We start from the raw sequence: 27713 nt of genomic DNA on the forward strand, positions 1-27713 counted from the left end.
GGTATTATTTCGGTTTCGGTTTTGGTTTCGCGAAACCGGAAATCCGTCCGCGCTGAAATCGAATGTTGGAGTATCGGAAACCCGGAAAATTTTTAATTTTTCTTTTATAATTAAAAATTCACCATGTTTTTATCCAACTATATCTTTCAGATAATCGGATAATCGGAGAAGTATGAGTGAATTTCTCATTCCATGATTGGATTTGAATTCGGATATTAGCATGTTTTGTGTGTTCTTTTGTGTCGTCCAAATTTGGTTAAATTTTTTATTTTTTTAATTTTCACGACATTAAGTGTATTTTGATAATTTTAAATGAAATTAAAGGTGTTATTGTAATTATATTAAAATAATAAAGGGTACAAACTTTATTTTATTAATATCCTTTTACATAGCCCGTAATGTTTTGGAAAAATCTGAACTCAGGATCCAAGTTTTGGCCTTATTACACCCGTTTTCTGTCTCGTTTGTAACGAGTACCTGGAAACCCGCGGACCTCGGGTAAAAACCTCTAAGCCCTACCGTCCGGTTGACGAGGTACGCAGCAGATACTTGAATCCTTCTCGCGACCACCATGAGTTCTTTGATCGAAAAAAGTCCGAGAAGGGCAAGACCGAGGTCAAGTAGGCTGAAAATCCCGGATACCCGCAATAGCAATTTGATAGACCTTAGAGATCTATCAATACATTTGGCCTACACTTACTGGTTTTGCGATCCGTCTAGTCCCGACTCTCCTCTCCCTTGCCGTAGAACGCTGCGAGAGAATCCGTTAAGCTAAGCATTCTTGATAAGCTACATTACCCGAAACTCTTTATCGATCCAGAAAACGGAAAGCAGACCTCGTTTTTTCGCTACAATGATACAGACGTTTCAATCGTTTTCCCTTCTTGCTCGATAGGAAGAGCTCGGGCTCATTATATGGTCATCGATTCCCTTATAGATACCGTTTGTACCGAGGTTTTTCCATCGCGTACTAATTGAATCAAGCTCTAGTCTTCAATCTGGTTTTCCTCATGGTTCAGACATGTCATCTTAGCCTTGCAGAAAATATAGGGATGAAAAAAATCACATGTAACATATGAAACGGACATAGAAGAAAATGAACAACACGTTTATTTAATGTGTTTGTACATACTAAGAGTAACAACATAGGAACAATAGACTAAGCAACTTAGAATATGGCAGAAAACACACCACGAAACGATCGAAGCACAGAATCCTAACAGCAAGCGCCGACCAAAAGAGAGATCTTTAAGAAGAGTTTAGGAAATCATCGACCCTCACGTTGTCCGAGCTCGACAAGAACTTCATGCAAATCGGCGGCTTGACACCGGCCAAGGCGAGAATCGAGTTGGGCAATGTCCAAATTCCATCTCCGCAAATCAAACCGGAAGCTACGGCCGGGCTGAAAGCGTCTGCGTTAGGTTTATTCACCTTCCTCCATATGAACAAGATGAGGCTTCCGACACACATGTCGACGGCGAAATACCCTCCGAGGTAGAAAGGAATCGCCATCGCCATCGGGAGAGGGATAAACCTCGACCACTTGGGTCCGACCGCGTCTCTTAAACCGTTCACAGCGAATGATCCCCCGAAGAAAATGTAGCATAGCATGAGGCAGTGTTTAGGCAAGGTTGAGAAGCCTTCGACTCCGAGAATGGACATGTTTCTGTACACGAGGGCGAATGGAGCGGGGTACGCCGACCCAGATTGTCCAAACCCGTCAAACGCCGTGTAGAATAGCCAGAAAACGCTTGGTGAAATCAAGCAGCCCATCGCGGTTCCTATGACTTGGCTGATAAACATAGATCTTGGAGAAGCCAATGTCAGGTAACCTGTCTTGAAATCCTGCATCAGGTCAGAAGCTGTGGAGACAATGTTCATTATGACACCACAAGCAGCAAGTCCGGCTATAATTCCTCCATTGGAGGCTCCAGCCCAGGCACCGATTGCGAAAATCGCAATCTTTCCATAGTTAGATGCTAATGACCAATCGGTAAGTCCACATCCAAAGGCATTGCAAAAGGCGAGGATGGGGGCGATGAGGTACATTACAAGGATGTAGTACCATCTTAGCTGCGGGAAGATGAAGGGAACGGCGATTATGGAAATCGCTGAGAAGATAACGTAACCACCAACTGCAAACCATGCAGGGATCCCGTCCTTGAGGAAGAGCTCGGTTCTTCGTTTGTCATCGAAAGAAACGGATGGGAAAGAGGGAGACCGGTCATCGACTGGAAGAACAAAAGAGTGTTGAAAAGAACCTTGATGAAACTGTAGATGCCATCACCGAGGATCATAGCTATGGCTATAAACACCTGCATAGATCCATAATAAGATTAAGATAGCAACTTAAAGTTCCGAAAAAGCCGGGGGGGTTTTCACGAGAGTCTGCATAGAGAAGCTTTACCCTGTAACCTTGAAGTCCATGGAGACTGCTTGCAGGGATCTCAGAAGAATACCATTTCCCTTTCTGGGCTCCTATCAGAGGCCACATAACGCCCCACGAGAGGATCGCTCCAAGGAGAACAGATATGTTGATCAAATACGAGCAAATCATCCCGACACCGACATAAGTAGAAGAGAAGAGTGTTGAAAAGAACCTTGATGAAACTGTAGATGCCATCACCGAGGATCATAGCTATGGCTATAAACACCTGCATAGATCCATAATAAGATTAAGATAGCAACTTAAAGTTCCGAAAAAGCCGGGGGGGTTTTCACGAGAGTCTGCATAGAGAAGCTTTACCCTGTAACCTTGAAGTCCATGGAGACTGCTTGCAGGGATCTCAGAAGAATACCATTTCCCTTTCTGGGCTCCTATCAGAGGCCACATAACGCCCCACGAGAGGATCGCTCCAAGGAGAACAGATATGTTGATCAAATACGAGCAAATCATCCCGACACCGACATAAGTAGAAGAGAAATCAAAGAAGAACCTGTTTTTTTAAAAAACAAAACAAAAAGACAACAACAATCTGTAAGGAAACTGAACAATGCAAGCAAAAAAGGTGTGAATCTTTATAGTTAAACTTACTTGCTTGCATAAGCTTTGAGACCAAATGTAGGGAAGGCGGTGAAACCACAGTCATCACCGCCAGTGAAAAACCACTGAAAGAAACCCCACAAGAAACTGAAAGAGAAGAACTTCCCCAAAGTTCTCACTTGCTTCCTGCGAATATTTATTCCACAACACAGACATAATCTCTAAAAAACGCATAACCAGAAAAACAACACAGGAAGAAGAACATAACGTGATGGGTTAAAGGGCTTACTTAGCTAGCTTTGCACCTTGAGGGGTATGGAAGCTGTTGATGAGATGGGCAGTGGCAGTACCGCTTGGATATGTCAGTTTGAAGTCAACGATCATGATCTGAAGAAACCATAAACAAGAAGAAACGGGTTTCATCTTGTGTTTTGTAATGATTGAAGTGGAGAGAAGAGAACGAAGAAAAGGATGTACCTTTCGCAGAGGCACCACAGAGAAAAGGCCGATGAAGCTAACGACGAAAAGAAACCCAATCATCCATCCCAATTGTGGGTTCTTTATGGTCATCGGAGGGCTGGGTTCTGGCGATATCTGTTTGGCCACCACATCACTCATTCCAAACAGGTAGCTTCCAAACCCTCCTGTTCATCCATTTTCTCGTCAGCACTCTCTTCATATGTACATATGTGTGTATATAGATATGTATATATATATATATATTCGATAGATGCATAAGAGAAGGTGATTTCAGGATTAAGTTTCGGCAGTAGATCTCGCCAGCTCTACCTAGTCTTCCAGTTTTCGTTTTCACTCACGTGACCAGCAAGTCAACTCGTATCAAGACTAATTTACATCAGCCGTCAATTTCTAAGATTCATGTTTCGGTTTAATGTAGCAGTACATGTAAATCCAAACTAATTTTGATTAAAAAAACGAATAAATATAATTTTTTTTAAATCATTTTTTTAAAAGTAATGGATATTTTTATCAATAAAATTTGAATTTAATGGAAAAAGAATCCATTCTGAAATACAATTTACCTGAATGAATAGGGTTTTTCTAAAAATCGAAAAATAATTAAACTGAAATTCGTCTATTCTAGTGTTTTTTTGGAATATGAAAATCCAGTTTCCATGGGTGCATGCAATTGCATAGTCAAAGGGTAACAGTTGAATAATTTTCAATTGGCCAGTGCAAATCCAGATTCCATCGTCCCCACAACACAGTATCCATGAATTGAAGAACAGACTCACATTCCGTGATTTTGCTTTCTAAAATCGAAATTCAAACGTACCGCTAAAGGCGATGCCGGAGGAAGCGACGACGCAAGTCTGAATGACAGTGTTCTCCTGCCTGGTGAAGGGCTGCTTCAGGTACCCAGCCTTGTGGAGAAGCTTCGTCCATGTCTTGACGAAGAAGAAACCCAGGAGACCGGCGGAGATGTTGAGCGACGGGATGATTCCGGTGGTCAGATTCAGCTTCATCACCACGAAAGTGAACATGATCGAGAGGACGAAACTCACGACCAGTGCTCGTATAGTCAACTGGTTTTGCCACGGCGGAGGAACAGCGCCGCTCTCCTCGAATATCCTCTCGACGGAGGTCTCCTCCGCCACCGTATCGTTGAAATCGTCGTCCTTCTTGCTCCGATCGTCCTCCATCGCCATCGCCGCCGCGTCTCGACTCCGACCTGACTGACCTCCGAAACCGATGCTCCCGAGGTCGCTCTCTCTCTTTCGGTTTCTCTCTCTCTCTCTCTCTGCTATGGAATTACGGAGAGAGGGTGTTTAAATAAGGGGAGAGAGAGCGAAAGCTGGCATTTCCGAAAGTTTCTCGTTCACTGTCAATAGTTATTATTTCGTGTGAGTTTCACGCTCCAAATTTGATTCCATTATTTATTCATAAAATAGATTAAAATGTAATATAAATATATATATTTGTAGACAACTAAGCATTTCATCTTACTTTATTTGTGAATAAATTTCCATTAATTTCCCCTTACATACCATTTAAGTGTTTTTCAGCGATTATATTAATTTGTTTAGGCGTTAGTTACCTTTCTCATTATAGTTAAGGTTTCTAAAAAAATTTAATAATTGGGGTTTAACAGTTGGTTTTTGTCCCATGTTCAAACCCAAATATTATTTTTTAAAAAACTTTTAAAAATAAAACAGTTGGCTTTTATCAAATTTTTAGATTTTTTTCTTGTTTTGCTAATCTAAAAGAGAAGGTTTAGGGATTTTATTTTACTTTCTGATTCGGTGAAGAATATTTTCCATTATAAATATTTGCTTGTTCACATCTATTTTATATTTGGCCTATTCAGTGTGGATACATTGGATTTGATAGTTTCACGGAAATATTTAGCATTACTTTCAATATAAATCTTAAATATATTTTCTTCCATTCTCTCTAATTTTTTCCCTTTATTCTCTAAAAAAAATAATGCTTTTATATTCTCTCTCTCTTTTTTACCATCTTTTCAATTGAGGATATTATCGGAGATTTATTGTAATTTCAGATATAGAATTTCAGATATAAAATATCGATATAAAAGACAGAAAGATATCAAATTTAAATGTTTATTATAATCTTATAGAATCATAGTTTTCTCTCTCATATTTAAATCGTCGATTCCATTTTTTTCCCCACTCATCTGTGGAATTATGGAAGGATGATTATGCATTTAATGAATGATTATAATGTGAAGGAGAAATCAAGTGGACAGCTTTAGGACTTATTTACGCAGATCATATATATATATATATATATTGTTTCCTGGTCCTTGAGAAATTTCGGCTAGCCCTAATCCGAATATAAATAAAATGACAAATTTGAATAATTTAATTTTGACTCCAGTATTATTTATATATATATATATATTTATAAATATTCATATGAACTTATTTATGCAGATTTTATATATATATATATATATGGATGGGCTCCTTACAACACACAAGAATAAAGCCCAATTGTTAGCCCTAAACAAAAAGACGCTTCAGTCATAAAATTGGTGCCAGAGGTCCAGAAGCTTGTAATACTTTGTTTGATTCCATCGGAACAATTTCATTTACATAATAACTTTTAATTTATTATATTTAAACAAAAAAATAATTTGTAAATTTATTATAAATTTGAAAAGAAATATTATTTCTAATCAAATTACGAACTTGTAATATAGAAAAAAGATACGAAAATAGTTATTAATTTTGTGATAAGTTGGTTTATATGATATTAAATACTAATACATCTTTATAGTTTTTTAGGAAAAATAAATAATTCTGTTTATATTATCCAATTAGAAGATTTGTTTGACAGCTTTTAAATTAATTCAAACAAATAAAAATATATATGTAATTTTTAAATTTGTTGATTTCGAATTACAAAAAATTAAAAACAACATATGAAATATATATATATATATATATAAGTTAAAATATTTAACACAATGTTTTATACGTAATAAATAATTCACCAATTCTGTACAAACAATTTAAATTGTAGCTCTTTTTTCTCGTCCGAAACTTCTTAGTAGGTTTGTTTTTCCATTGATCGAATCGGAAGAAGACGAAGCAGAGAGCTCATCAATGGCTTCCTCAGCTTTCCTCCGCCTCGCGATCTTCGTAGGGTTTCTGGCGATCTCCGCCGCCGCAGCACGTCCGTGCAAGACTTTCCTCATCTCCTCCTACTCCCTCTCCATAACCCCAGAAAACCCTAACCCTAATTCCGACGGCGAACCCGACTTCTCCTCCCCCAGGTTCGTCACCGTCTTCACCGTCCGCCGTTTCAGTCCCTACCATCGCCGACCCTTCTTCGCCCACCGCCGCCACGACGGCGGAGGATTCCTCCCCTCCGCCTTCGTACGGTCATCGTCGGAATCTCGGCCCGAATTCTCCATCCCTTTCATCTCTGAGAACATCAATTCCTTCAGAGACCGCACCAGGGACATCCTCAGCGTCGTCGTCGCTCTCCTATTCGGCGTCGGTTGCGGCGCTCTCACCGCAGCGACTATGTACCTCGTCTGGGCTCTCGTCGCGAACCGCCATAGCTACAACTTCGAGGGCGAGGATTACGAGACCGATGGCTACGATGATTCGACCCATAAGAAGATGGGTTACGTCAAGATCCCTGACCCTGCTCCTGTGAAGGAGGCTGCTTGAACGAGGTGTTCTTACCCCGAGTGAAAAAGTACAAAACCCTTCATTTCTTCTGTGAATCGAATTTCTGCATATCATGTGATCCTCTCTTTGCTTTTACAGTTTGGTCTGTGCAATGTTGCGACTTAACAGTAAACCAATTCCCCTTGTGGGTTTATCATAATCCAAATATACTGAAATGTTCGTGCTTTATGAAGTGTGGATTTTTATATCGACGTTCTCAACTGTAAGTATGTTCCTTTTATATGTACTGACGCATCTGGTAATGGTAGATTCACTGATGATCGTTTCACCACCGTGACTGGTTGTGTGATCATATGTGAGCCTTTGTGGTTCATCAACAAGGTTAGGCCTTTTGCTCTTAGCTTGAGAATCATTTTGCTCTTTGTCTTATCGAATTTCCGGTCTCACGAATGTATGCCATGTTTCCTTTGCATATTTATGGTTGTATCGATTTTAGAGAGGATGATGGATCTCTAGAGTGTGAACTGTGTGCAATGTGTAAATTCTTGCTTATGATCATTTGGCCTCCTTGATATGGTGTCTAGAACTGAAGCCTTGATATTGTAAAACGAGACTGAATGCAAAGATTAGGTAATTCGATCTTTTGGGAAACCATTCTAGGCCTTTGTATATGTTTTTTGCTTGTTCCATATCTGTATTGTGAACTTGTGGTGTTGGTTCCCTACCAGATGGAAAACATGTACTGAGAATGGGGCAAATCCCTCAACACATTTGTAGGTTTTGCTATTGCTTTTGTCATGTAATGAATTGAATCTTGAGTCTTGAGACAAGTGAAAAGTAAAGCTGAGGAACAAAGCAGCAACCAACTATGAGGAGGCTGTTCAATTTGCTCGATGACAGACAAGTAGGGTACAAAACCATATTGTTTCCCAGTGTTAATAGCATGACAGAAGCAAATACCCCATTGGGTGTTATCTTCTAAGTTCAGATACAGTGTTTTGAAGGATTCGGGTTCTAGACACCATATCTCCCAGTGTCCATACAACACAACTCATTTAGCCCTAAAATGTTTTGAAGGATTCTGAATACAAAAACCATCTTTGCTGTTTCATGTTATGTCCAAATAAGAGAAGATATGGGGCAGATACAGATACACTTCGGAAGATCGGGGTTGGGGTCTACATTAGGGATGGTTCGGGTTCTGCGGGAAGGATCCGACGCCATTTTCGCCCATCTTCTGCACATCTTCCGGCGATAGTATCTTTATGTACCATACATTATTCACAAATGACCTGCACCATAAAAAAAAAAACTCAAAATGCATTGGATGGAGGCCACTTAAAAGACCAGAGAACAGAGCATGTGAAAGAAATCTCAGCACTTTGGCCCATAGTTCAAGAAGATCAAGAAGGCATGTTAATATGCTTCAAGAACTGATCATTTTCAGTGATTGTAAATGCAGATGTATACCTGCAGAGGTTAATAATAAAAAGGACAGAATTATATGACAAGAGATGAAGAGTTGAACTTACTCCCAAGGGTCGTCGCCAAGGAGAAGTATATCATTCTCCTTGTCCACAAATACAAGCTGCCAGCCTGATCTAAGAGGGTCTTCCAACAATCCCTCCACTCCAAACATCTTTCCCAACTCTTCCCGCAGCTCGTGATAGCTGCTGAATCGGGATATGTCCAGTGACCGCCCCACCGATCCAGATTTATACACCTGCACATACAATTAATACTATCACCTTTCATTGCAATATATACCACAGGGAGCCAGGAAGGAGTTTTGTCATAAAATTGTGCTGAAACATGCAACCTTAACAAAGTTCTCGGTCTGGTTCGATGTGTTGATGTCCCCAGCTCCATGCAATAACTCAGGAGCATTTTGCATGCAGCTGTATAAGGAGTTCTGGAATCCGGAATCCGTTACCGACATTGAAGAAGTGTCAGCATCTGCTGACAATGTAGCATAACGGGGAACAGTGGTCGGGAGGAAGAGTCCAGAGTCGGTATCAACGCCGAAGATGGAAGGATTCTGGGAATTCGGGTTGGAATTTCCTGGTTCCAGGGCGGTACTTTTCCCGGTGTATCCTCCTTGTTGAAGCGGCAATGGTTCAGAAAAAGTGGTAGCTGCAGAGTGGGCGTGTTTAGGAGACCATACCTGTGATGGTAATTGCTCAGCCATTAAAGGCTCACCCGTTATCGAGAAATTCAAGAGATTGCTACCATCAGCAGAACTGGAAGGGGCCGCTGAATTCTGCTGTATCCGACTAGCTGTTGTTGCAAAACCCGCTTTCATGAATGAAGCCGAAGGCACGTCTGGTTGCTGCCATTGTTGGAGATGACCGTTTTGAAGTTTGAAAGCGTTCAGATACGAATGGTCGGGTTGCTGAGGCTGCCCGGCGGGTTGGTTACTAACATCTTGACGCGTATTTTGATGGGGAAGATTCTCGGTCAGCGTCGGGGTTTGACCCTCCAGGAGATGACGTGGAAATTGCTGTTGAGATGCTTGCTGCTGTTGCTGAAGTAGCAAATCTGAATTGTGGCCACCTGATTGTTGAAGATACGGGTGGTGAGGCTCTTGCAGCTGGACAAGCTGTTGCCTTGGAGGATATCCACCTCCCATATTCTGAAAACCGGCAGCCAACAAGGCTTGATACTGCTGATTATGATCGGTAGGTCCGAGTAGACTAAGATCCAGCCTCTGTTGCATCCATGGAAACATACCGACAGACGGGAAATTCAGAGGAAGCAAACCCTGCTCTCCAGCTCCACCCCTAAGCCACGATAGACCACTCGTTAGGTCACCTCTGTTATCTGCAATATCAGACCAACTATGTCAATACCTAGCGAATATCAAGTCGGAATGCCTTCACAAAAAATGTAAAATTAGAATCAGAGGATTCAGGTTAGGGCTTCTGGTGTGACATTGTTCTTCTTTAAGTTACTTGGAGATTTCTCATTGATATGGACAAGCATATTCAAGTCATATCATGATTGAGAAGTACACATAATTCATACCAGAAAACAACAAGCCACCGGGTTATGAAGAGAACGTGGAAGGTCCGGTTTCAAGAAATTGCAACACTAGCAAGTATCAAAATGTCACCTCAACCCAATAAAACTTATGTAAATACAAATCTGAGCGACAGTTCCGACACTGGCCATGAATTTTCATTTTCTGATCTCCAGCTTCCAACACATTCATGCTTTTCTAATACCAGGTCAAACTTTTAACTGCTCTAATACCAAATGATCGTCTAACAGAAGTCAAGATAGGGTAAAGGATCATCGAAAATGGTAACAAGAGTCCTCGTGACCAAGCTTTTACTGGAAACAGGTAGGAGAACAACTAAACCGGTGGATACCGTGAAGAGATGATGGTCCAGCATGCCAAGGACGCTTCAGCCTAAGGGGAAACAGTGATGGATACATGGGAAATGTGGTAAGAGGCTCAATCTCCCATAGAGAAACTCTTGGCTGTCTCTCCCCGGCGGTTGATTCATCCCAGCCAACCTACAATAAGAATGTTTGGATTTTCAAAATTTTTCTAATGAATATGTACTTGTAAAGCAAGTCATTAAGCAAAGCAATTCAATAAAGGGGCATTACAAAGTCACATAGGCTAATCCATTCACAGAAAAGGGAGGGACAAATAATCAGATTCCTGCATGCCATGAAGAAATCCATATCAAATTAAGAGGCTAACGGATTACCTTCACAGACCTCCAATGAGAGTTTGGCCAACGAACAGGATCCAAATCACTGATACCAGTTATCGTGCCCATGTACCTGGACAATATGTCATCTTTTTCAGGATATGGCTTGACGTTATATGAGAAACATAAGTCTCAACCAGCTGATAAATATTTCAACATGGCATTTCATAAATGCATGACATTACCTACGAACACTTGACTCTTCTGTTTCAAAGAGCATGCGAAAACGCATCCCAACTGAAATTCGCGTGTGAAAAACGGCTTTAATGTACTTGGAAAGCGATATGACAAACTCACATGGGCTAGCCCTGAACATGAAAAGAATATCAGTAGGAGATTTTGTCAGATAGTGAGAGGAATAAGCAGTTGGAAGGCGACCAACCTCGGATGATAGAAAACCGTAAAACAGCTATTTGTTGAGGCGGCATGTGCAGCAGCAGCAAGAAGTCCAATATGCATGCTATCACTAGATAGAACGGATGACGGTATAATTGTTTGTGGCCGAATGGCACGACGAATGCCCAAAAGGAGTTGATTCTTTTCGTTCCTGACGAAGGAAAGAGAGTTAAGATGGTAGTGAACAACCAGTATACACTACAAAAATATGCAACAATTGAAGAGAAAACCTGATGAAAATAACAGAATCTCCGGCAACTAGTCGCTTGGCACTGACAAAGACGCTCCATCCAGTAGTAAGAAGATGCCGTTTGGGCTGTCCTGCAAAAGAATGAGATACCACACGAACCGAGTAATGGAAATGGAAATGAAAGCACAAAAATGTAAACCATAGTGCCTTTAGCTCGATTGTGCAGAAGTAAAGGTCCCATTTCACGGTGTGAAACCATATGGAACTCAAAAAGCAATTGTAGCTTCTTCATCTAGAATGAATACAAGCGAAAGAAAGAGCAGGTGACAATCACCATTGAACATATGAACTGAGAAGAAATCAGAAAATATAAATCAACCATAAAAGTAGATATATTGAACTATGTCATATTGGTGATTTCCCCCCAGAAACTTTTATTTTCCTCTCTAGGATCAGAAAGCTCTAACCAACCTTAACTATGTCCAAGGCCATGACTTACAATCAGACAATTCCATTTGTTGTTGTTTTTTCAGGATTGAACCCGAGATCGGATTCAATCGAAAAATAAAACAAATTCCAGCTAAATCTCTAATGTCGGCCATGTCTATCAGAAACCTTGGTAGTAATCTACTAAATGATCTGATTCTTACATGACTTACAGTGAAATATTCCATTTCGTTTTCCACATCAACTTTTTTTTGTCTTCACAAAGAAAACAAGTCCATAGCTATTCAGGAGCCATCATATCCAGAGCTTACAAAAGGGCATTATAGAACACTCTACAAAGTCCTAGACATGCATGAAAAGATTATGCAACAACAAATAAAGACATACTTCACAATTAAAACAAAATTATTTTAGTTATTAAACAAATAGGAACATTAAGCAAAGATTTAAGTCCAACCATATAGAAATAGTTCTATGCAGTTAAAGGCCACAGAGGAAATGTGAAACCTACCCCGAAAGATATGCCTAAACTTCCAGTCAACATCGTGGAGATCCTTTGCAATCAATTCTTGGGCGGGCGGCTGCTGTGAGTAATCCTGCATGAGGGAAAGAATAAAAGAAAGAATTCACAGCTAGGCTAGCAACACATCTTAGCATATCAAATTTTAAGTAAGTTAGCTCAAGAAAAAAAAACTTACCAATGGAGGAAAAACTTTCTCAGCAGCACGTCTAGGGACAGAAAATCCTCCATGAGTACTGGTATCACTAGCCGTCAATGTCTTGCAGAAGTAATTGCTAGGTTGCTTACTAGGGATTCCCAGCTCGATCGGTACAAATGTTTCCTTTTGCTCTTCCTTTATCAGAAACAACAAGAAACAATCAATGGCTCCCCTAAATTGCCAACATTTTCTCAGCACCCAAAAAACTTGAAACGTATCATACCGGTGTCAATGGTTGAAGTGTCATTTGAGCATACACTTCGTCCGTCTCAACATCAGCCTGAAGAGCACGAAAACAAACCCATACTTACAAAGTAACATCCCAAAATGATCTCAGTTATTGGGAGAAAGAGACATGGAACTAACTACGCACATGCATAGTAACATTATGGAGCTGGCAAATCAGCTGGGGTGGTAGGCTTGGGTAATTGGGTATGTGACCATCAACTTCCTTATTAGTTGTAGCAGCAACCTACAAGTACACTTTGATATAAATGGAAATTCCCCATATAAACAGAAAAAAAGCTCCACACTTTAAGAGTTATTGCAAGTTCACGAGAAGACCCAACATCACCATTGACAATCAAACAATGGAGCCAGACAGAGAACGAGAAATTCACAAAAGAAATGCTCTGGAAATCGAAAAACCTGTTCGCTGTGACCCTGTGGGAAGTAGACAACACGGCTTCCAGAAGATGGAAGAGAAACCAGTGGTCCAGCACATGCATGCCATAGCTCAGAGTTCAGACACTTCTTCTCCCCTGTTGGGGAAAACACACAGAACTAAGAGATTGCAGACACTACATCGCTAAAAAGATCACCAATTTGAATCCGAATCAGAGACCACTGATTAAGTAAATCGAAAGACAATGATAAAACTGGAGGCTAAAGACAAGACCCATGAGAGGAAAATGGACAAACCTTCATGACCCTGTTGACCCAACCCAGATGTTGAAAGCTTCATGTCAGAGAATGAAACCCCAAATTTTCCTTTCCGGAAACCAAAAAATACTGAGCTGAAATCAGCAAAACCCTAATTTCCGTACAATCACTTCCTCACTTCCAGCAACTACAGAAGCTATACACCTTCAGCTCCAACACCACAAGCTTGTTGTTCACCATCTCTTTCTTATACCTTCCTAAAATTCACACCATTTTCCCACCGTAAAATCAGAGGAAGCCTTCTAGAAAATCCTCGAGAAAAACCCAGAAAACAAGAAACCGACAAAAACCCATTTCTCAGAACCCCAATCCAGCTGTCCACGCCATCAAAGCACGAACAACAAAAGCCCTACACGCACGCATTGGACCTTGAGCTGCAAGAACTTCCTCAGCAACCCACCAAAGCAGAATCCCCAGAAGCGAAACTTTTCTCACGAGATCTTAGTGGAGAGGAGGAAGAAAGAAGATAAGGGGAAAAAAACCAGTCTCAGTTCGCTTTCCGTGGCATTAAAATAGCCCGGCGCAGTTCCATCGCTGTCTAGGAGACACACTTCAAACAGCAGAGAGAAAGTTGGAAAGAGAGAGAGATATGTCAGAGAGCGAGTGAGTGATTTCGCTCTTATAAATGATCCGACCCGATCCGAGTTGACCCGATCCGACCCGGTGGGAACCTAAGCACAGTGGAGAGCGAGAAGAAAGAGGAAGAAGAGAGAGTGAGGGGTCCTACACGAGAATTATGAGAGGTGGTGTCAGTAGCGGAGTGAGCTTGTTTTGACCGTTGGATTACGTTTGCACAATCTTGACCGTTAATAATTATTTATTAGTTCGTATTAATTTTAATATCTCGTGTCCTTGGATTCATTGAAAAAAGGACAGTCAAATATATATTTTGGGTCATAAAAAAGAGGAATTAGCCATAAAATAATTTTCAATGGATCGGTGGAACCAAATAATTTCATCTAGGGATTTTAAAAAGAGAGAAAACCCCATAATTATGAATAAAAAAACTCGTATTTCTCTTTCACATATCTTCAAAATAACAACAGAAGAGAAAAATCGGATGAGATAAATCGGTAAATTAATAGTTATAAATTAACATCAATTATTGGAAATGGGCGCAAATTCAATATTTATTTATTTATTTGGATACGTGAGATCTAAACCAAATTTCACATGTTCGGAATTACAATGTGTGTGTGTTGGCATTCAAAGGGTTCAAAATACACAGCAAGTCCACAAACATACAAATCAAATATGGGAAATATAGAAGACAATGTGTGTGTATATATTAGGGGTGTCAAAATGGTCGGGTCGGCCCGAGTCCGACAAAAACCCGAAGAATTACGGGCCGGCCCGGCTCGAAACACACGTGGACTTAAAATTTTGGACCCGAGGTCTGGTCCAATGGACTTTTTTCGGGTTCAGACCGGGTTTCAGACCCTTGAGTGCGATTCGACTTTTTTCTTTCCTCCTCAGTGCGATTCGGCTCATTAACATTATTACTAAGTCTACATATTAACATTAGTCAGCTAAACATTATTGCTAACTCTACGCATTAATCTATTTGGGTTAATGGGTTTTAACCCATCCATTTAGTTTTTATCATGTTATTAATGGGTTGGGTCAACCCAACCCATTAATTTATATAATCCAAATGGGTTCCAACCAAATGGGTTGGATTACCCATTGTGACAACCCTAGTCAAAACGTCCATCCCTCCCTAATAATAAAAAAGGGAGATGGCATGACGTCCGCCATATAACATGGAAGCGGAGGAGGGGTCTTTGGAATTTCGCATGTATTTAATAGGGGTGTCAAAATGGCCGGACCGGACCGACCCGGCCCGAAACACATACGGGCTTAAAATCTTGGGTCCGAAGCCCGGCCCAATGGGCTTTTTTCGGGTTCGGATCAGGCTTTGGACTTTTTTTAAAAAAAATAATAACAAAATAAAAATAAAAATTATTAATAAAAATTATCAAAATAGAAAAAAAATTAATATACACTAAAGATAATAAAAAATAAAATTTTGATAAAAACATTTATTAATATATATATGAATTTAAAAGAAATTAAAACTCGGATTTTTTAATTTTTATATAATAATAAAATTTATTTAAATATTAGTGAATTAATATGTATATATTAATGCATGTATGTATATATATTTATCTATATCTATATATATATTTATATTATATAATATATAATATATTTAATTTTTCGGGTTGATGGGCCGGGTCGTGTTAGTCCGGCCCGAGCCCGCATTTTTTGGGTCGGTCGGCCCGGCCCGATGAACGACCGGGTTTTAATTTCTTAGGTCCAAACCCGTAAATTTTACGGGCGGACTCGGGTCGGGTAGCGGACCTCGGGCTTTTTTGACACCCCTAGTATATATTGGCCAATTATTTATTATACAAATCAAATAAAAATTTGACATCTATATTTTTTTGTTTAAAAACTCGAAAGATTATCAAACCTCCAATCCAATTAAATTTTTTAATACATATAAAACACCCTTTTGTACCGTAATTAAAATGTGTATTTTCTCTCCATCTACGAAATCGAATCGGCCATACTTTAAACGTCTAGTGATTGCTTTGCGACTCGACCATCTCAAACACCTACACTTGTTGCATCATGCCTCCATCTTAGTGTTGAAATTATGAAATTCTTTTCCAAATCATTGGTTCAAATTGTAGTTGATAAATTTGAGATTTTCTTTGTAATTGTAATCATCAAATTTTAGCTTTTGAATATATGCTTGTTGAGTTTTTCACATATATTTCTATCCTTTTTTCTCTTTTAATTATTCTTTTGAGAAGATGCAATTGGCTTCCAGAAATAATTTTCTGGTGCCATTAATTTTCTGCCACTATGATAAATATTATTTGAACTAATACTTTTTTACTTCTTTTTTATTATATTTATCATATTATAAAAAAAACAAATAAGTGTAAACCATCTTATTTTAAATGGGCTGGGCTTGATTATCGGGCTACGGCCATAATGATTTTGGACCAAAACATTATAGTATAAGGTTGTAGGCCCAAACTTAAAACAAACTCATATGAAGCCCAAGCAGTGATTATCCAACGAATCCATCATCCGTCGAATTATTCATATAAAAAATTTTAATTGCATTTGAAGGACATTAGAGTATTCAATTAACGACAATTGTCTAACATTGTATGTCCAATATGATACCTTTTTTTTAATATTATATATTCTATGGAATGAAATTAACACCAAACTTGTTAAAAAAAACATATATTGTAAAAACCATATATTATAATAGATATGGATCATCAACTTCTTTTATAGTCAAAATCTATTAATAATTATTTGATTACAAGCCCAATCACAATCATAATCAATCTCGATAGTTATTTTCATTTTTATCTAAGATAAATATATTATATTCCATAAATATTTGATTTTCAAAATTCTGAAATTTACAATAATATATATACATAGGTGTTGAACCAAATAACAAATTAATATGTGAATGTATTCCAACATTGTAACAAGTGTGAGAGATTTTTCTATCCTTGACAAAATCACCAAACATGAATATAGCCGTTGGAGATTTTAAAAACCTAAAGATTATTTAAAAAAATATTAAAGAAAATCATTTTGCTTTGGAAAAAAGAGCAAATAAAAGGGGGCAGACATCAATTGGAAAAACATAAACATCTGATTCTTCCCATAAATTACGACATGACACGAAGACAACTATCAATTGTTCCTATTTTTTTTTTTAATCGGAGGAATTGCATTACCGGTGATACGGAAATTTTTGACAGAACAGTTTAACGGTGATGGGGAAAACAGATAATTTTTAAAATTTAGGGGGGGAAACGATAACTGCAAAACTTACGGGGCAAATAAGCTCAGCTACAAAAAGGACTATATTGTAATATTTTTAAATTCTTGGCCAAATGTGCAATAAATAATTTACCAAACCAATACTAAAAACCACCTGGAGTCTATTTCACTTTGCCCGTCTGAGAACTTTCTCCGTTTTCCGTCAGAGAAAAGGTTTAGGGCTTAAGATACTCGGAATTCTCACCTAAAGCAACGATTTTTCTCTGCGCCAAAGTTGAATACTGCGAAGAGGTAAGCTCTCTCTCACTGCTCCTTTGACGCGCTTCAGATTCCCAAAAGCCCTAAATCACATCCCAAGATACAATCTTCTTTCATGTTCCTTTTCGCATTTCACTACGGTTTCCTTGTCAAACTTGTTGAAAACATTCTGGGTTCATTCAACTTCTGTAGAAGATTCTATTGAGAGGGTGAACCAAGAAGAATCTGTTTTGTAGGGGCGTTTTTGGGTTTTCCTCGTTTTACATATCCGAAATGCCCACCAGGCGTTCGATGAAATTCCTCTTTGAAGCAAAGAGTTCTGTACCATGTTGTTGTTATTCCGTGTAATTTCTGAATTATCTTTCAGGTGATAAATCGTTGGACCATTTTTGCAGCAAATCTTCGTTAATATGTCGACAGTCATTGGACTCGAGTCTTTTGTCGATCGTAAGTTGTCCTTCTACGCAATCTTTAAGTGATGCATTTTGAATTGGCATCTTGGTACCCTGTTCCACACTTTTGACTAATATTTATATTTTTGGGTAATTGCAGAAACCATTTCGGTAATCACAAATGATGGACGCAACATTGTGGTACGTTGTTTTTCGAGTTTTTAGTCTGAATAACCAGGCTAGGAATACATACATTGATGCAAAGGTTTTCCCATCCCATGTTTGGGTGTTCCAGGGAGTTCTCAAAGGCTTTGATCAGGCTACGAATATAATCCTAGATGAATCTCATGAACGTGTCTTTTCCACCAAGGTATGTCATTTATTTGTTCCAAGCATTTCTTCCAAAGTTTGTGGGTATATGGATAGGTTCTAAGTTTAGTGGCTGAATATGCTTTTGTTTACGAAACTCGGGCGTGCATCATTTCTTTCTGGGCAGATTTTCCGGAGTAACTTCGTAAAACACTTGACTAGTTTTGAACCGGCATGACCTTCCTTAGATTCAACTCCTACTTGACAGTCATATGCATTAGTGGCTTTGATTCACCAGCTAATTTGGTCCATGGAGTAATAGAGTGGTGGTATACAGAGAAATAAGTGACTTCTGAATGGATGAATGTACAATGGCCACTACAGATATGCAGATGGAAGGTTTTTTGTTTTATTTTCTTTCTGTTGGGCGAGATTAGGGATTCGAATTTAAAACAGAACTGCAACAACTTATTTTGCACAGATATAGTGCTATTAAATCTTCATAACTTAATAAAATCGAGAAAATGTGAGTGTACGGCACAGATGCATTTGCATCAAATGACCTTTCTGATTGAACATTGTGGGATATATATATATATATAATTGAGGCAAATCCTGGAAGGAGAAGCTGATATGTTTGTGAAAACTTTACTTTAAGATTGAAGTTGAAGATGAATCTGTTGGAAAGATAAATATTCGAGGACAAATCTAGGAAAAACTTGTTCACAAGACAAGCTTACAGTTTCATTTTATTTCTTACCAAAGTCACCCCATCTAGTTTCTGTTCAGGGAGTGCTATCTAAAAGAATTGTACATATCTTTAGTTTCCAGGTTAAAATGTGTTCTGACATACTACATTGCATTTAGGATACTTTCCATAAGTAAGCCACTTCGAGTACCTTCTGATTGAGCCTAAGAGACTCGTTTCTTCCCAACTCTTCTTTGTTTTTCACTTTCTCACCTAATGTTTTGAGCTTTTTCTTTGAAATCTTCCGGGTATAGATCCTCATGTGGCAGTTTTATCTGCTCGGTTTTTTTCCCAGGAAGGAGTGCAGCAACTGGTGTTGGGCTTGTACATCATCAGAGGCGACAACATGTAATGTCATGCTTTCCTTCTGATCTTTACATCATATGATCTAATGACCCTTCACCTACAAATCACAATGATCTCATGGTACATTGATATATGAAATCTAGAATTATGCGAACTCTCCATGAATTCATGATCCTTTTTCTTCCGTGGATGTTTCAACAGAAGCATTATCGGGGAACTGGATGAAGAGATCGATGCAAGTCTGGATTTCTCGAAAATAAGAGCTCATCCGCTGAAGCCTGTTGTCCATTGATCGGTAACAAGTTCATGTAGTTATGAGAGTATGCTATATTACATATGGGAAGGTTGAGTGAACAGAACAGTGTAAACAACTTAGGAGGGAATTTGTTTCCTTGTTTGAAGTTTCTCTTTTCATTTCGATTTTTTTTTCCAAATATTTTAGATATTCGTGTCCTCTTCTCACTTGCAATGTCCGAAGATGTCATCACATATTCTGCAAGTTTGCATTTGCGTATCGTTACACTGTTTGTGTGAAGATTTTGGTTTTCAATTGGATTTTTTTTTTTTTAATTTAGGAAACCATATCCATTGGTTTCGGTTTTTATTTCTTCCTTTGTTTTGATTCTTGTTCTGTTTGTGTTAGATTTATGTTAAAAAATCCTCTTTTTGTTCCTTTTTTTTTATATATTAGTTTTAAGATTAGATTTAATTTGGATATGGTAAAATAGTCGATGTAGATTTAAGTTGGATATAGTTAATAATATAGAGAACATACTCTATGGATCAAAATATGATTTGTATGACCATGTCTTATATTAATATAGCCACCAAAGAGGACAAAGGGATATCATATGAAAATTAATACACAAGATGTCACCTAATACCCATATGCTGCTTTTTTTTTTGTCGGTCCACTTCATTTATTACATCACACTGCATAAAAGTTTGTTATATAGAAATTTAATACACAAATGTCACCTTATAACCATGAATATTAATACATATAATTTCACCAAACTGTATAGTATGAACTATATGAATCTTTAGTATGAACAGAAGATGGATTGTCAGAAACTGATGATCCAAAGTACGACTATTCAGCCTAGATGCCGGCACATCTTTTCCCGAGGACTCAAATATTCAGACAACGGTCCATATCAAACGATCAATAAAAAAAATATTCGGGATATAGGTTATAGAATAATGTTTACAGGATTTTATAACTGACCCCAAAACAAATTATATATATATATATATATATAAATAAAATTGGAAAAAGGGGGAAGAACTAATGATGAAATGCATGAGATCAATTCCCTACAAAAAAGTCTTGAGGGATTAGGTCAACAAACTTTGATAGTCACACAAAAACATTTAAGACTATGTAGCAGTGTGTTTTTTTATACACGGTTCATGAATATTGACTACTTTTATTTCAGAATACTTTATATTTGTTAAATTGATGGACCGTTATAGAAACATTATTGTAATAATAATTCGAAGTTTTTTTTTTCCTGTTATTACGTGAATATTTTTTGGGCAATGTTTTTACGTGGAAAAAAAAGAGTGTATGATAAATATATATGGAGAACAAAACTGATTTTCAGACAGAGTTGCCATTTTAGTATATCGTTAATTGCAATAAGAACATACCGAAGTCTTCGGGTTTATAAGCTAATACTGTGTCTCATTTGGAACATAAATATAACATTTGTTTATATGGAAAAATTTTAAAAATAATAAACACTTGTTTGGCTCCTAAAACAATCATATATGAGCAGTCTTTGACTCTCTTTTTTTTTTTCATATTTTGGTTTCTAGAAGAGATTTTTCATATTTTATTTTTAGGAATAAAAAATATTATAGGAATACTATTAGTTTTATCCTTTCACGCCAAAGCAAGACTTTTAGAAAACAATGAAATAAGTTGCTTCACGATTTTAAGTTTCTCAACAAGTATATATAATCGTAATTATCTCAATTATCTTATAAAATATATATTAAATTTCTGGATGTATCTATCATCATATTGTAACTAGACTAGTTAAAATTGCTTATATAAAGTAATATAATTTGTAGATGTTATATATATATATAGGACGTGTGTGTACTATAAAATTAAGATATTGAAGATTTTGAATGGGCAATTATTATAATTTGTAAAATGAAGCCTGTATTTTCGCTTAATTACAGATTTGTTAGGTAATTTCCGTATATTTTTTGGTGCACTATTTAGGTGGGATTAGAAAAAAGCTACGCGTTTGTGTATCTGTTGACCGACTACACGGTCCCGAAATTCATAGTGTACGTTTTGGTCAAGACTCAAGAAGAAAAAGAAACACTAAACATTTATTAATCGTTTATTAATCATTTATCCAAATTTTTACATGTTTTTTAATATAAAAAAGTAAATAAATAAATTACACGAAAGAGAACTAAATCAATCCTTGTGAATACGGGACAAGGACGTTGAAAACCCCTTCTTGATTTTCTTCCTTTATATTCCCCCAAAAAACATAAACTCTAGAGAAAAAAGGTTACCGAAAAATCCTTACTTTACATAAAAAAAAAAATCCTCAAATTCGATCAAAGACTTCAACTTTCACAAAAAGGGTTTCCAAAGATCCTCACTTTTCGATCCTCCGACATGTCCGATCACCAGAAAATCCACCCGGTGAGTGACCAGGAAGCTCCGCCGCAGCCCACGGCTCCTCTTGTGCCACGTGGCGCGTCCAGATCGGATCGCGGCGACCCCGGCAAAGAATCTCCGCCGCGAAGGACCGTACCTTACCAGCCGTTGCCACCGCCGAAGAAGAGGAAGAGAAGCTGCTGTTGCCGGTGCGTGTGTTACACGCTCTGTGTCCTCTTGCTTCTCGTTGTTCTTCTCGGTGCCACGGTCGGGATCCTCTACCTTGTGTTTAAACCGAAGATACCGGATTATTCCATCGACCGGTTAGAGCTCACCCGGTTTTCGCTCAACCAAAACTCGAGTTTATCCGCCACCTTTAACGTCACGATCACGGCCAAGAATCCGAACGAGAAGATCGGTATTTACTATGAAGATGGAAGCAAGATCAGTGTGTGGTACACTCGAACCAAACTCAGCGAAGGTACATCAGAATTCGGTTTTCCCCTGTTTGGTTCTTGGTTCAGTTTCATTCTTTTTGGCCGTCCCGGTTAAGTATAAACCGAAACATACTATGTGATCTTTTGCAGGTTCGTTGCCGAAATTTTACCAGGGTCATGAAAATACGACGGTTTTATACGTAGAAATGACCGGGCAGACGGAGGATGCGGCCGGTTTAATGGCAACATTGCAACAGCAGCAGCTTCAAACCGGGAATATACCATTGCGGGTTAGAGTTAACCAACCGGTTAGGATTAAACTTGGGAAATTGAAACTGATGGAGGTGAAATTTCGGGTTAGGTGTGGGGTTTCTGTTGATAACTTGGCTCCTAATAATGTTATTAGGATTCAAAGAAGTAGCTGTAAAATTAGGCTTAGGTTATAATTCCTTTGTTAATTAGATAATAAACATTTTTATTTTTATTTTCCATATATATATATATATATATATATACACACACACACACGCGGGGGAAAGGTTCTGTTGTCGTATTTACTTTTGGTTATTGTCTTTTATCGGGTTTTGTTGGAAATAAGACAGTCTTTTGTACCACATGATAGTACTCGGTTTTTTTTTATTATCATTTTAATATCCAGATTTTATATTAATTGTATTTTAGTATCTAAATTTTACAAAATTATCAAAATCACGAAATTAATTATAATTAAAAAGATAAAAAGATAAAAAAATATATCCTTTTTACAAATTTTTGCAGAATATGGGTATAAAATTGTGTAATAATGGGTGAAAAAATAACAAAAAGTTGGGTACTAAAATGATCGTTTAAAAGTTTAAATATAAATAAATACGCACACAGTAGACTACATGAATAAATAGAAGCTCGGCCTCGTTAAAATGTGCTTTCGGTTAGCGGTCCTAAGAATATTAAAATTTTCAACATTTTAAATGTGTATTAAAACACACATGTTGCTAGGGTAAACATATATAAATATATACCTAACTAGCATAGTTACTTCCAAATTTATGATTTTGCTACAACTAATAATGAGTTTAAAATCCATTATAAAAATCGTTCACGTTTAACTTTTGGATCGTTACGATATTATGCACCAACTAAACCAACATTTTATTGTATATACCCAGTGACGGATCTACATTGAATGATATGGGTATGGGGTGCATGCTACCATTCAATTAATAAAAAAAAATATTTTCTATATAAATGGTATAAAATTTTAAATAAAACTATGAAATATCCCCACAAATTTAAGGATGTTTATCATAAAAAAAATTTACTCCCAATAATATATGTTTCTGGATCCGCCACTGCAAGATCCCAAGTCTGGAATGATAAAATTGGAGTCCGTTGTCATACCGGACCGGTCTGATATTTGGTTTAGCGGTTCATAGAGTTGGATCGGCGGTACACAAATTATAGACGTGTTTCCTCCACGATCAAAAGACACCTTCCTGTCATTAAAAAAGAAAAAAGAAGAAGCTTTGTGCAGTGTGCACCGAAGAGAAACCCTAATTTCTGCAGTTCCCGAATTCGATTCAGAGAAGGCTCTCGAAACGAGCTCAGACATCTCAATTTTTCTCATCTTCTTCGTTTCTCTTACGCAGTAAGATCTGCGTGGAAGGCGTTTCCTAAAGTTTTATCAAACTTGTATGTTCCTCGTCCCTATCTTCCTTCCATCTCTACGACACTTCAGAGCTTTTTTCCCCCGAAGTTTTGACCGGAAGTGATTTTTTGTGTCAATTTTAGTGGGTTTGTTTCTTTGTTCGGTGGGCTGCAGCTAGTTTCGCCATGTCTTGGTGCACGATAGAGTCGGATCCTGGTACGTGTTTTGTCTCCGTGAATCGGTGTATTTCTTTTGTGAGGGCTTATATAATGGGATAATGGAACTGGTTTGATGTCGAATTTGTCTCTCTCCGCGTTAAGCGGTATAGTATTGTGCTGGAATTTGATGTTTTAAATGTTAAATGTCAGTTTCTGTGCTATACCCTTTTACTTGTTTTATGAAAATTATTGGAATTGATGATCAAGGTTACGTTTTTCGGGATTGTTGAGATTGTGTGAAAATTCGGACGAAATCAATGTGAAGGCATTCGCTATATATTCAACCTGTGAAATCATCTCAGCCTTTTTGTATACGGGAGTATGATTTCGCCAGGATTGTAGGTTTTCTACCATTAAGAGATTAGTGTTGGGCAATTGTTGAAGTAAGAATAACAAAGTAAAAGTATTTTTGATATAATACCTATATAGACACATACACATACACATACACATACACATACACGTAAACACACATTTACATATTCACATTCACATATATATATATATATATATATACACAACACACACAACATATACATATTCACATATACACATTTATATACACATCAACACACATATAAACACATTCATACACAAGCATAGTCGGGGGGGGAAGAACAGGGTGCTGGGTAATCATGCTACAAAGATTTGTAGTTCAAACGCATCGGTATTTGATTGGAGTTTCTGGGTATATTAACTGTCACTTGCTGCGAGCCTCTGCAATTACGTACATGTCAAGCTGTTCCAGTTTTTCAATTGTTATTTTCGCTTATGGTTACTTCTGTACATGTGTAGGCGTATTTACGGAGCTTATTCAGCAAATGCAAGTCAAGGGAGTGCAGGTACTACTCTTACATTTTATGCAGTTTGGTTTTCTTGTTTTTTTTTTTCAGGTTACAGGGAGGTCATCTCCTTGTTGTTTAGTAAATGGCTGAACTTTACAGTGTATCTCTATCGACCAATTAAATCTAGGGTATAGATGCATATGTGAATTGGAGATGTTAATATTAAACCCTTGGTTTTAGCAATCGGTTGAAATATTTCATCACAGTCGTTCGAATTTGGACTTGCCATGATGCTTTTGGGTAAATATCGTTTTCTTTTAACCCAATTGTTTTTTCCATCATTAATTCGAGGTCTATATGGGTTTACCAATGGATTTGGAATGAAATTTGAAATGATCAGAAGAAGTTTTTAATTGATTTATTTTGTGAACTCATTCGTTGTATTTGAAGTAATGAATTCACAGTGGGAGAGATTGGTTTGTGAGTATACACTGGGTATTTGAGAGAGATTGGTTTGCAGGCTGTTCTTCCCGAGAGTTTTGCGGTGGTTATGGCACCAAAGCCATTTCCTTATCTTTCGTTTTCTCAGCGGGTGGACTTTTTATTTATGCAAAAACATGTAGCTGGGTTTTAGTGAAGATCTCTAGTGTCAGCTTTCTGCATTTGTCTTCAGTTTTTCTGTCTTCTTGGACATTCACTGAAACAACATTTTTCTGTCAATTTTTGTAGGTTGAAGAACTGTATTCCCTAGATCTTGATTCTCTCAATAATCTTAGGTAAGTAAGTTACGTACATAGTTGCACCCTGCTTTCGAAGTTCTCCCTCAAATACTGGAAATTCTCTGTACTTATTTGTATGTGCATCTCACGGCTAAATATCTGATTTTGAACTATATGTTATTGCCTATTGGTATATAGACCCGTATATGGGTTGATTTTTCTTTTCAAATGGCGCGCTGGAGAGAAAGATGACCGTCCAACAATCGAGGATACAGTTCCTAACTTATTTTTTGCGAGCCAGGTTGGTTTTTACTGCATGGATGGTTTACGATTGGTGGGATTTGTCGTTTCCGTCGTTGTCACAAATTTTGTTTGTTCACTGTTTTATAGGTCATTAATAATGCATGTGCAACCCAAGCAATACTGTCCATCCTTTTGAACTCACCCGAGGTGGAGATCGGTCCTGAGTTATCGAAACTGAAAGAATTCACCAAGAATTTTCCACCTGAGCTAAAGGGTTTGGCTATCAATAACAGCGAAGCCATAAGGACAGCTCACAACAGTTTCGCGAGGCCTGAGCCTTTCGTACCGGAGGAGCAAAAGGCCGCTACGAAAGATGACGACGTGTACCATTTCATTAGCTATGTACCTGTTGATGGCATACTGTATGAGCTCGATGGACTCAAAGAGGGACCTATCAGTCTTGGCCCATGCCCCGGTGGCCAAGACGGAATCGAATGGCTCCAAATGGTTCAGCCCGTGATCCAAGAACGGATCGAGAGGTATTCCCAGAGCGAGATCAGGTTCAACCTTCTTGCTGTCATCAAGAACAGGAAAGATATCTACACCACTGAACTGAAGGAGCTTCAAAGGCAGAGAGAACACATCTTGCAGCAGTTTTCTGATTCGGACAAAACCAGCTCGGAAGCTCTGAACCTGTCTCTTGGAGAGGTGAACAACGGGATCGAGGCAGCAACCGAGAAGATCATAATGGAGGAAGAGAAGTTCAAGAAATGGAGAACGGATAATATCAGGAGGAAGCATAATTACATACCGTTTCTATTCAACTTCCTGAAACTCTTAGCGGAGAAGAAGCAGTTGAAACCGCTGATCGAAAAGGCGAAACAGCAGAAGAAGATGGGAAGTGGAAGTGGAGGCTCAAGGTGATGTTTTTGGATGTTTTGTTCTTTTTTCTTGCACAAGCAGGCTGCTGAACTTGAAAAGATTTTTTTGGTAAAACGGCTCTGAAAGTGCAAAAGGGCAAAAGTTCTTCACATTCTATTTTGTGAACCTTTTGCCATCTTTTTTTTTTTTGTATTTTAATTCTTAAAACATTAAAAAAGATGATTCATTGGGAGAGATTTCTATCGTATGATCGAATTTGCCCGAAATCAACACTGGAATTTATGCAAATGTGTTTACAACCCTGAAGAGTTAGTTCATCTGAAAATCCAAATATACGAAAGAACTAAATATAGAGAAGAGAGATTGATCGATACCAGAGCCCATCGATTCTCTCTGTCATCGCTTAGATCTGCTGGAGACGGTGAAGATCTTCAGCTTTGAGTTCAACACCAATTCGAACAGCTGAATCCGCCGCCTTCGGCCAGCACTTATTCAGCCTCGCCGCAGGCGGCGACGGATCCCTCCTTGTCGCGAAGATCTTCAGCTTTTGTCTCAAATCTTCCTCGTTTCGCGCGCTCACGCACACATAAGAAAAACAACAACGAGAGAGGCAGACGCAGCGAAGGCCAGAGCCGCTCGAAATCTCCCCAACTCTGTCTCAGGCAGCCATTGTAGAGATAGATAGAGGAAGGAGAAGAGCGAAACGAAGAAACCGAAGAGCTCGAGGAATTTAGCAGAGACGCTCAACCGTACGGACCCCATCGGAGCAGCGTCGCCGGTTAAAGTGG

General features: G+C 38.3%; 6 protein-coding genes across 10 annotated transcripts; 4 read left to right on the top strand and 2 right to left on the bottom strand.

The window, feature by feature from the left end:
• Window positions 1–1069: 1069 nt before the first annotated feature.
• LOC104822147 (probable metal-nicotianamine transporter YSL7) lies at window positions 1070–4770 on the bottom strand. Of its 2 annotated transcripts, none has more exons than XM_010553285.2 (7): window positions 4281–4770; window positions 3461–3627; window positions 3273–3370; window positions 3035–3169; window positions 2747–2936; window positions 2534–2654; window positions 1070–2249 (listed from the first exon to the last, which is right to left on the bottom strand). In XM_010553285.2, exons 1-7 carry the CDS (start codon window positions 4651–4653, stop codon window positions 1249–1251), a joined length of 2085 nt encoding a protein of 694 aa, XP_010551587.1. In that variant the 5' UTR covers window positions 4654–4770; the 3' UTR covers window positions 1070–1248. The 2 variants fall into 2 exon arrangements, with proteins under 2 accessions (XP_010551587.1, XP_010551578.1); XM_010553276.2 differs by having other exon boundaries at window positions 1070–2261; window positions 2570–2654; window positions 4281–4769.
• A 1707-nt stretch (window positions 4771–6477) lies between these two features.
• LOC104822158 lies at window positions 6478–7361 on the top strand. The gene has a single exon (XM_010553298.2). It carries the CDS (start codon window positions 6577–6579, stop codon window positions 7147–7149), a length of 573 nt encoding a protein of 190 aa, XP_010551600.1. The 5' UTR covers window positions 6478–6576; the 3' UTR covers window positions 7150–7361.
• A 606-nt stretch (window positions 7362–7967) lies between these two features.
• LOC104822167 (auxin response factor 8-like) lies at window positions 7968–14208 on the bottom strand. Of its 3 annotated transcripts, none has more exons than XM_010553309.2 (15): window positions 13506–14208; window positions 13233–13345; window positions 12958–13056; window positions 12808–12864; window positions 12564–12719; window positions 12377–12461; window positions 11459–11549; window positions 11215–11379; window positions 11018–11140; window positions 10830–10905; window positions 10482–10629; window positions 8927–9930; window positions 8643–8833; window positions 8148–8402; window positions 7968–8107 (listed from the first exon to the last, which is right to left on the bottom strand). In XM_010553309.2, the coding sequence occupies exons 1-14, from the start codon at window positions 13546–13548 to the stop codon at window positions 8294–8296; spliced, it is 2460 nt and encodes an 819-aa protein (XP_010551611.1). In that variant the 5' UTR covers window positions 13549–14208; the 3' UTR covers window positions 7968–8107; window positions 8148–8293. The 3 variants fall into 3 exon arrangements, with proteins under 3 accessions (XP_010551611.1, XP_010551627.1, XP_010551620.1); XM_010553325.2 differs by having other exon boundaries at window positions 8930–9930; window positions 13506–14206; XM_010553318.2 differs by lacking the exon at window positions 7968–8107 and having other exon boundaries at window positions 8147–8402.
• Window positions 14209–17523: 3315 nt separating this feature from the next.
• On the top strand, window positions 17524–19883 carry LOC104822183 (sm-like protein LSM8). 2 transcript variants are annotated; one of them, XM_010553334.2, is made up of 6 exons: window positions 17524–17645; window positions 17980–18059; window positions 18165–18205; window positions 18300–18374; window positions 19357–19409; window positions 19569–19883. In XM_010553334.2, exons 2-6 carry the CDS (start codon window positions 18023–18025, stop codon window positions 19657–19659), a joined length of 297 nt encoding a protein of 98 aa, XP_010551636.1. In that variant the 5' UTR covers window positions 17524–17645; window positions 17980–18022; the 3' UTR covers window positions 19660–19883. The 2 variants fall into 2 exon arrangements, with proteins under 2 accessions (XP_010551636.1, XP_010551641.1); XM_010553339.2 differs by having other exon boundaries at window positions 18008–18059.
• Window positions 19884–21884: 2001 nt separating this feature from the next.
• Window positions 21885–23045, top strand: LOC104822196 (protein YLS9-like). The gene is made up of 2 exons (XM_010553343.2): window positions 21885–22477; window positions 22584–23045. Exons 1-2 carry the CDS (start codon window positions 22015–22017, stop codon window positions 22877–22879), a joined length of 759 nt encoding a protein of 252 aa, XP_010551645.1. The 5' UTR covers window positions 21885–22014; the 3' UTR covers window positions 22880–23045.
• Window positions 23046–23919: 874 nt separating this feature from the next.
• Window positions 23920–27195, top strand: LOC104822202 (ubiquitin carboxyl-terminal hydrolase 2). The gene is made up of 6 exons (XM_010553347.2): window positions 23920–24122; window positions 24222–24294; window positions 25092–25138; window positions 25811–25857; window positions 25999–26101; window positions 26191–27195. The coding sequence occupies exons 2-6, from the start codon at window positions 24264–24266 to the stop codon at window positions 26965–26967; spliced, it is 1005 nt and encodes a 334-aa protein (XP_010551649.1). The 5' UTR covers window positions 23920–24122; window positions 24222–24263; the 3' UTR covers window positions 26968–27195.
• The last annotated feature ends 518 nt before the right edge of the window (window positions 27196–27713 follow it).

This window comes from Tarenaya hassleriana, unplaced genomic scaffold, assembly GCF_000463585.1.
Source record: "Tarenaya hassleriana unplaced genomic scaffold, ASM46358v1 Cleome1, whole genome shotgun sequence".
Taxonomy (NCBI): Eukaryota; Viridiplantae; Streptophyta; class Magnoliopsida; order Brassicales; family Cleomaceae; genus Tarenaya; species Tarenaya hassleriana.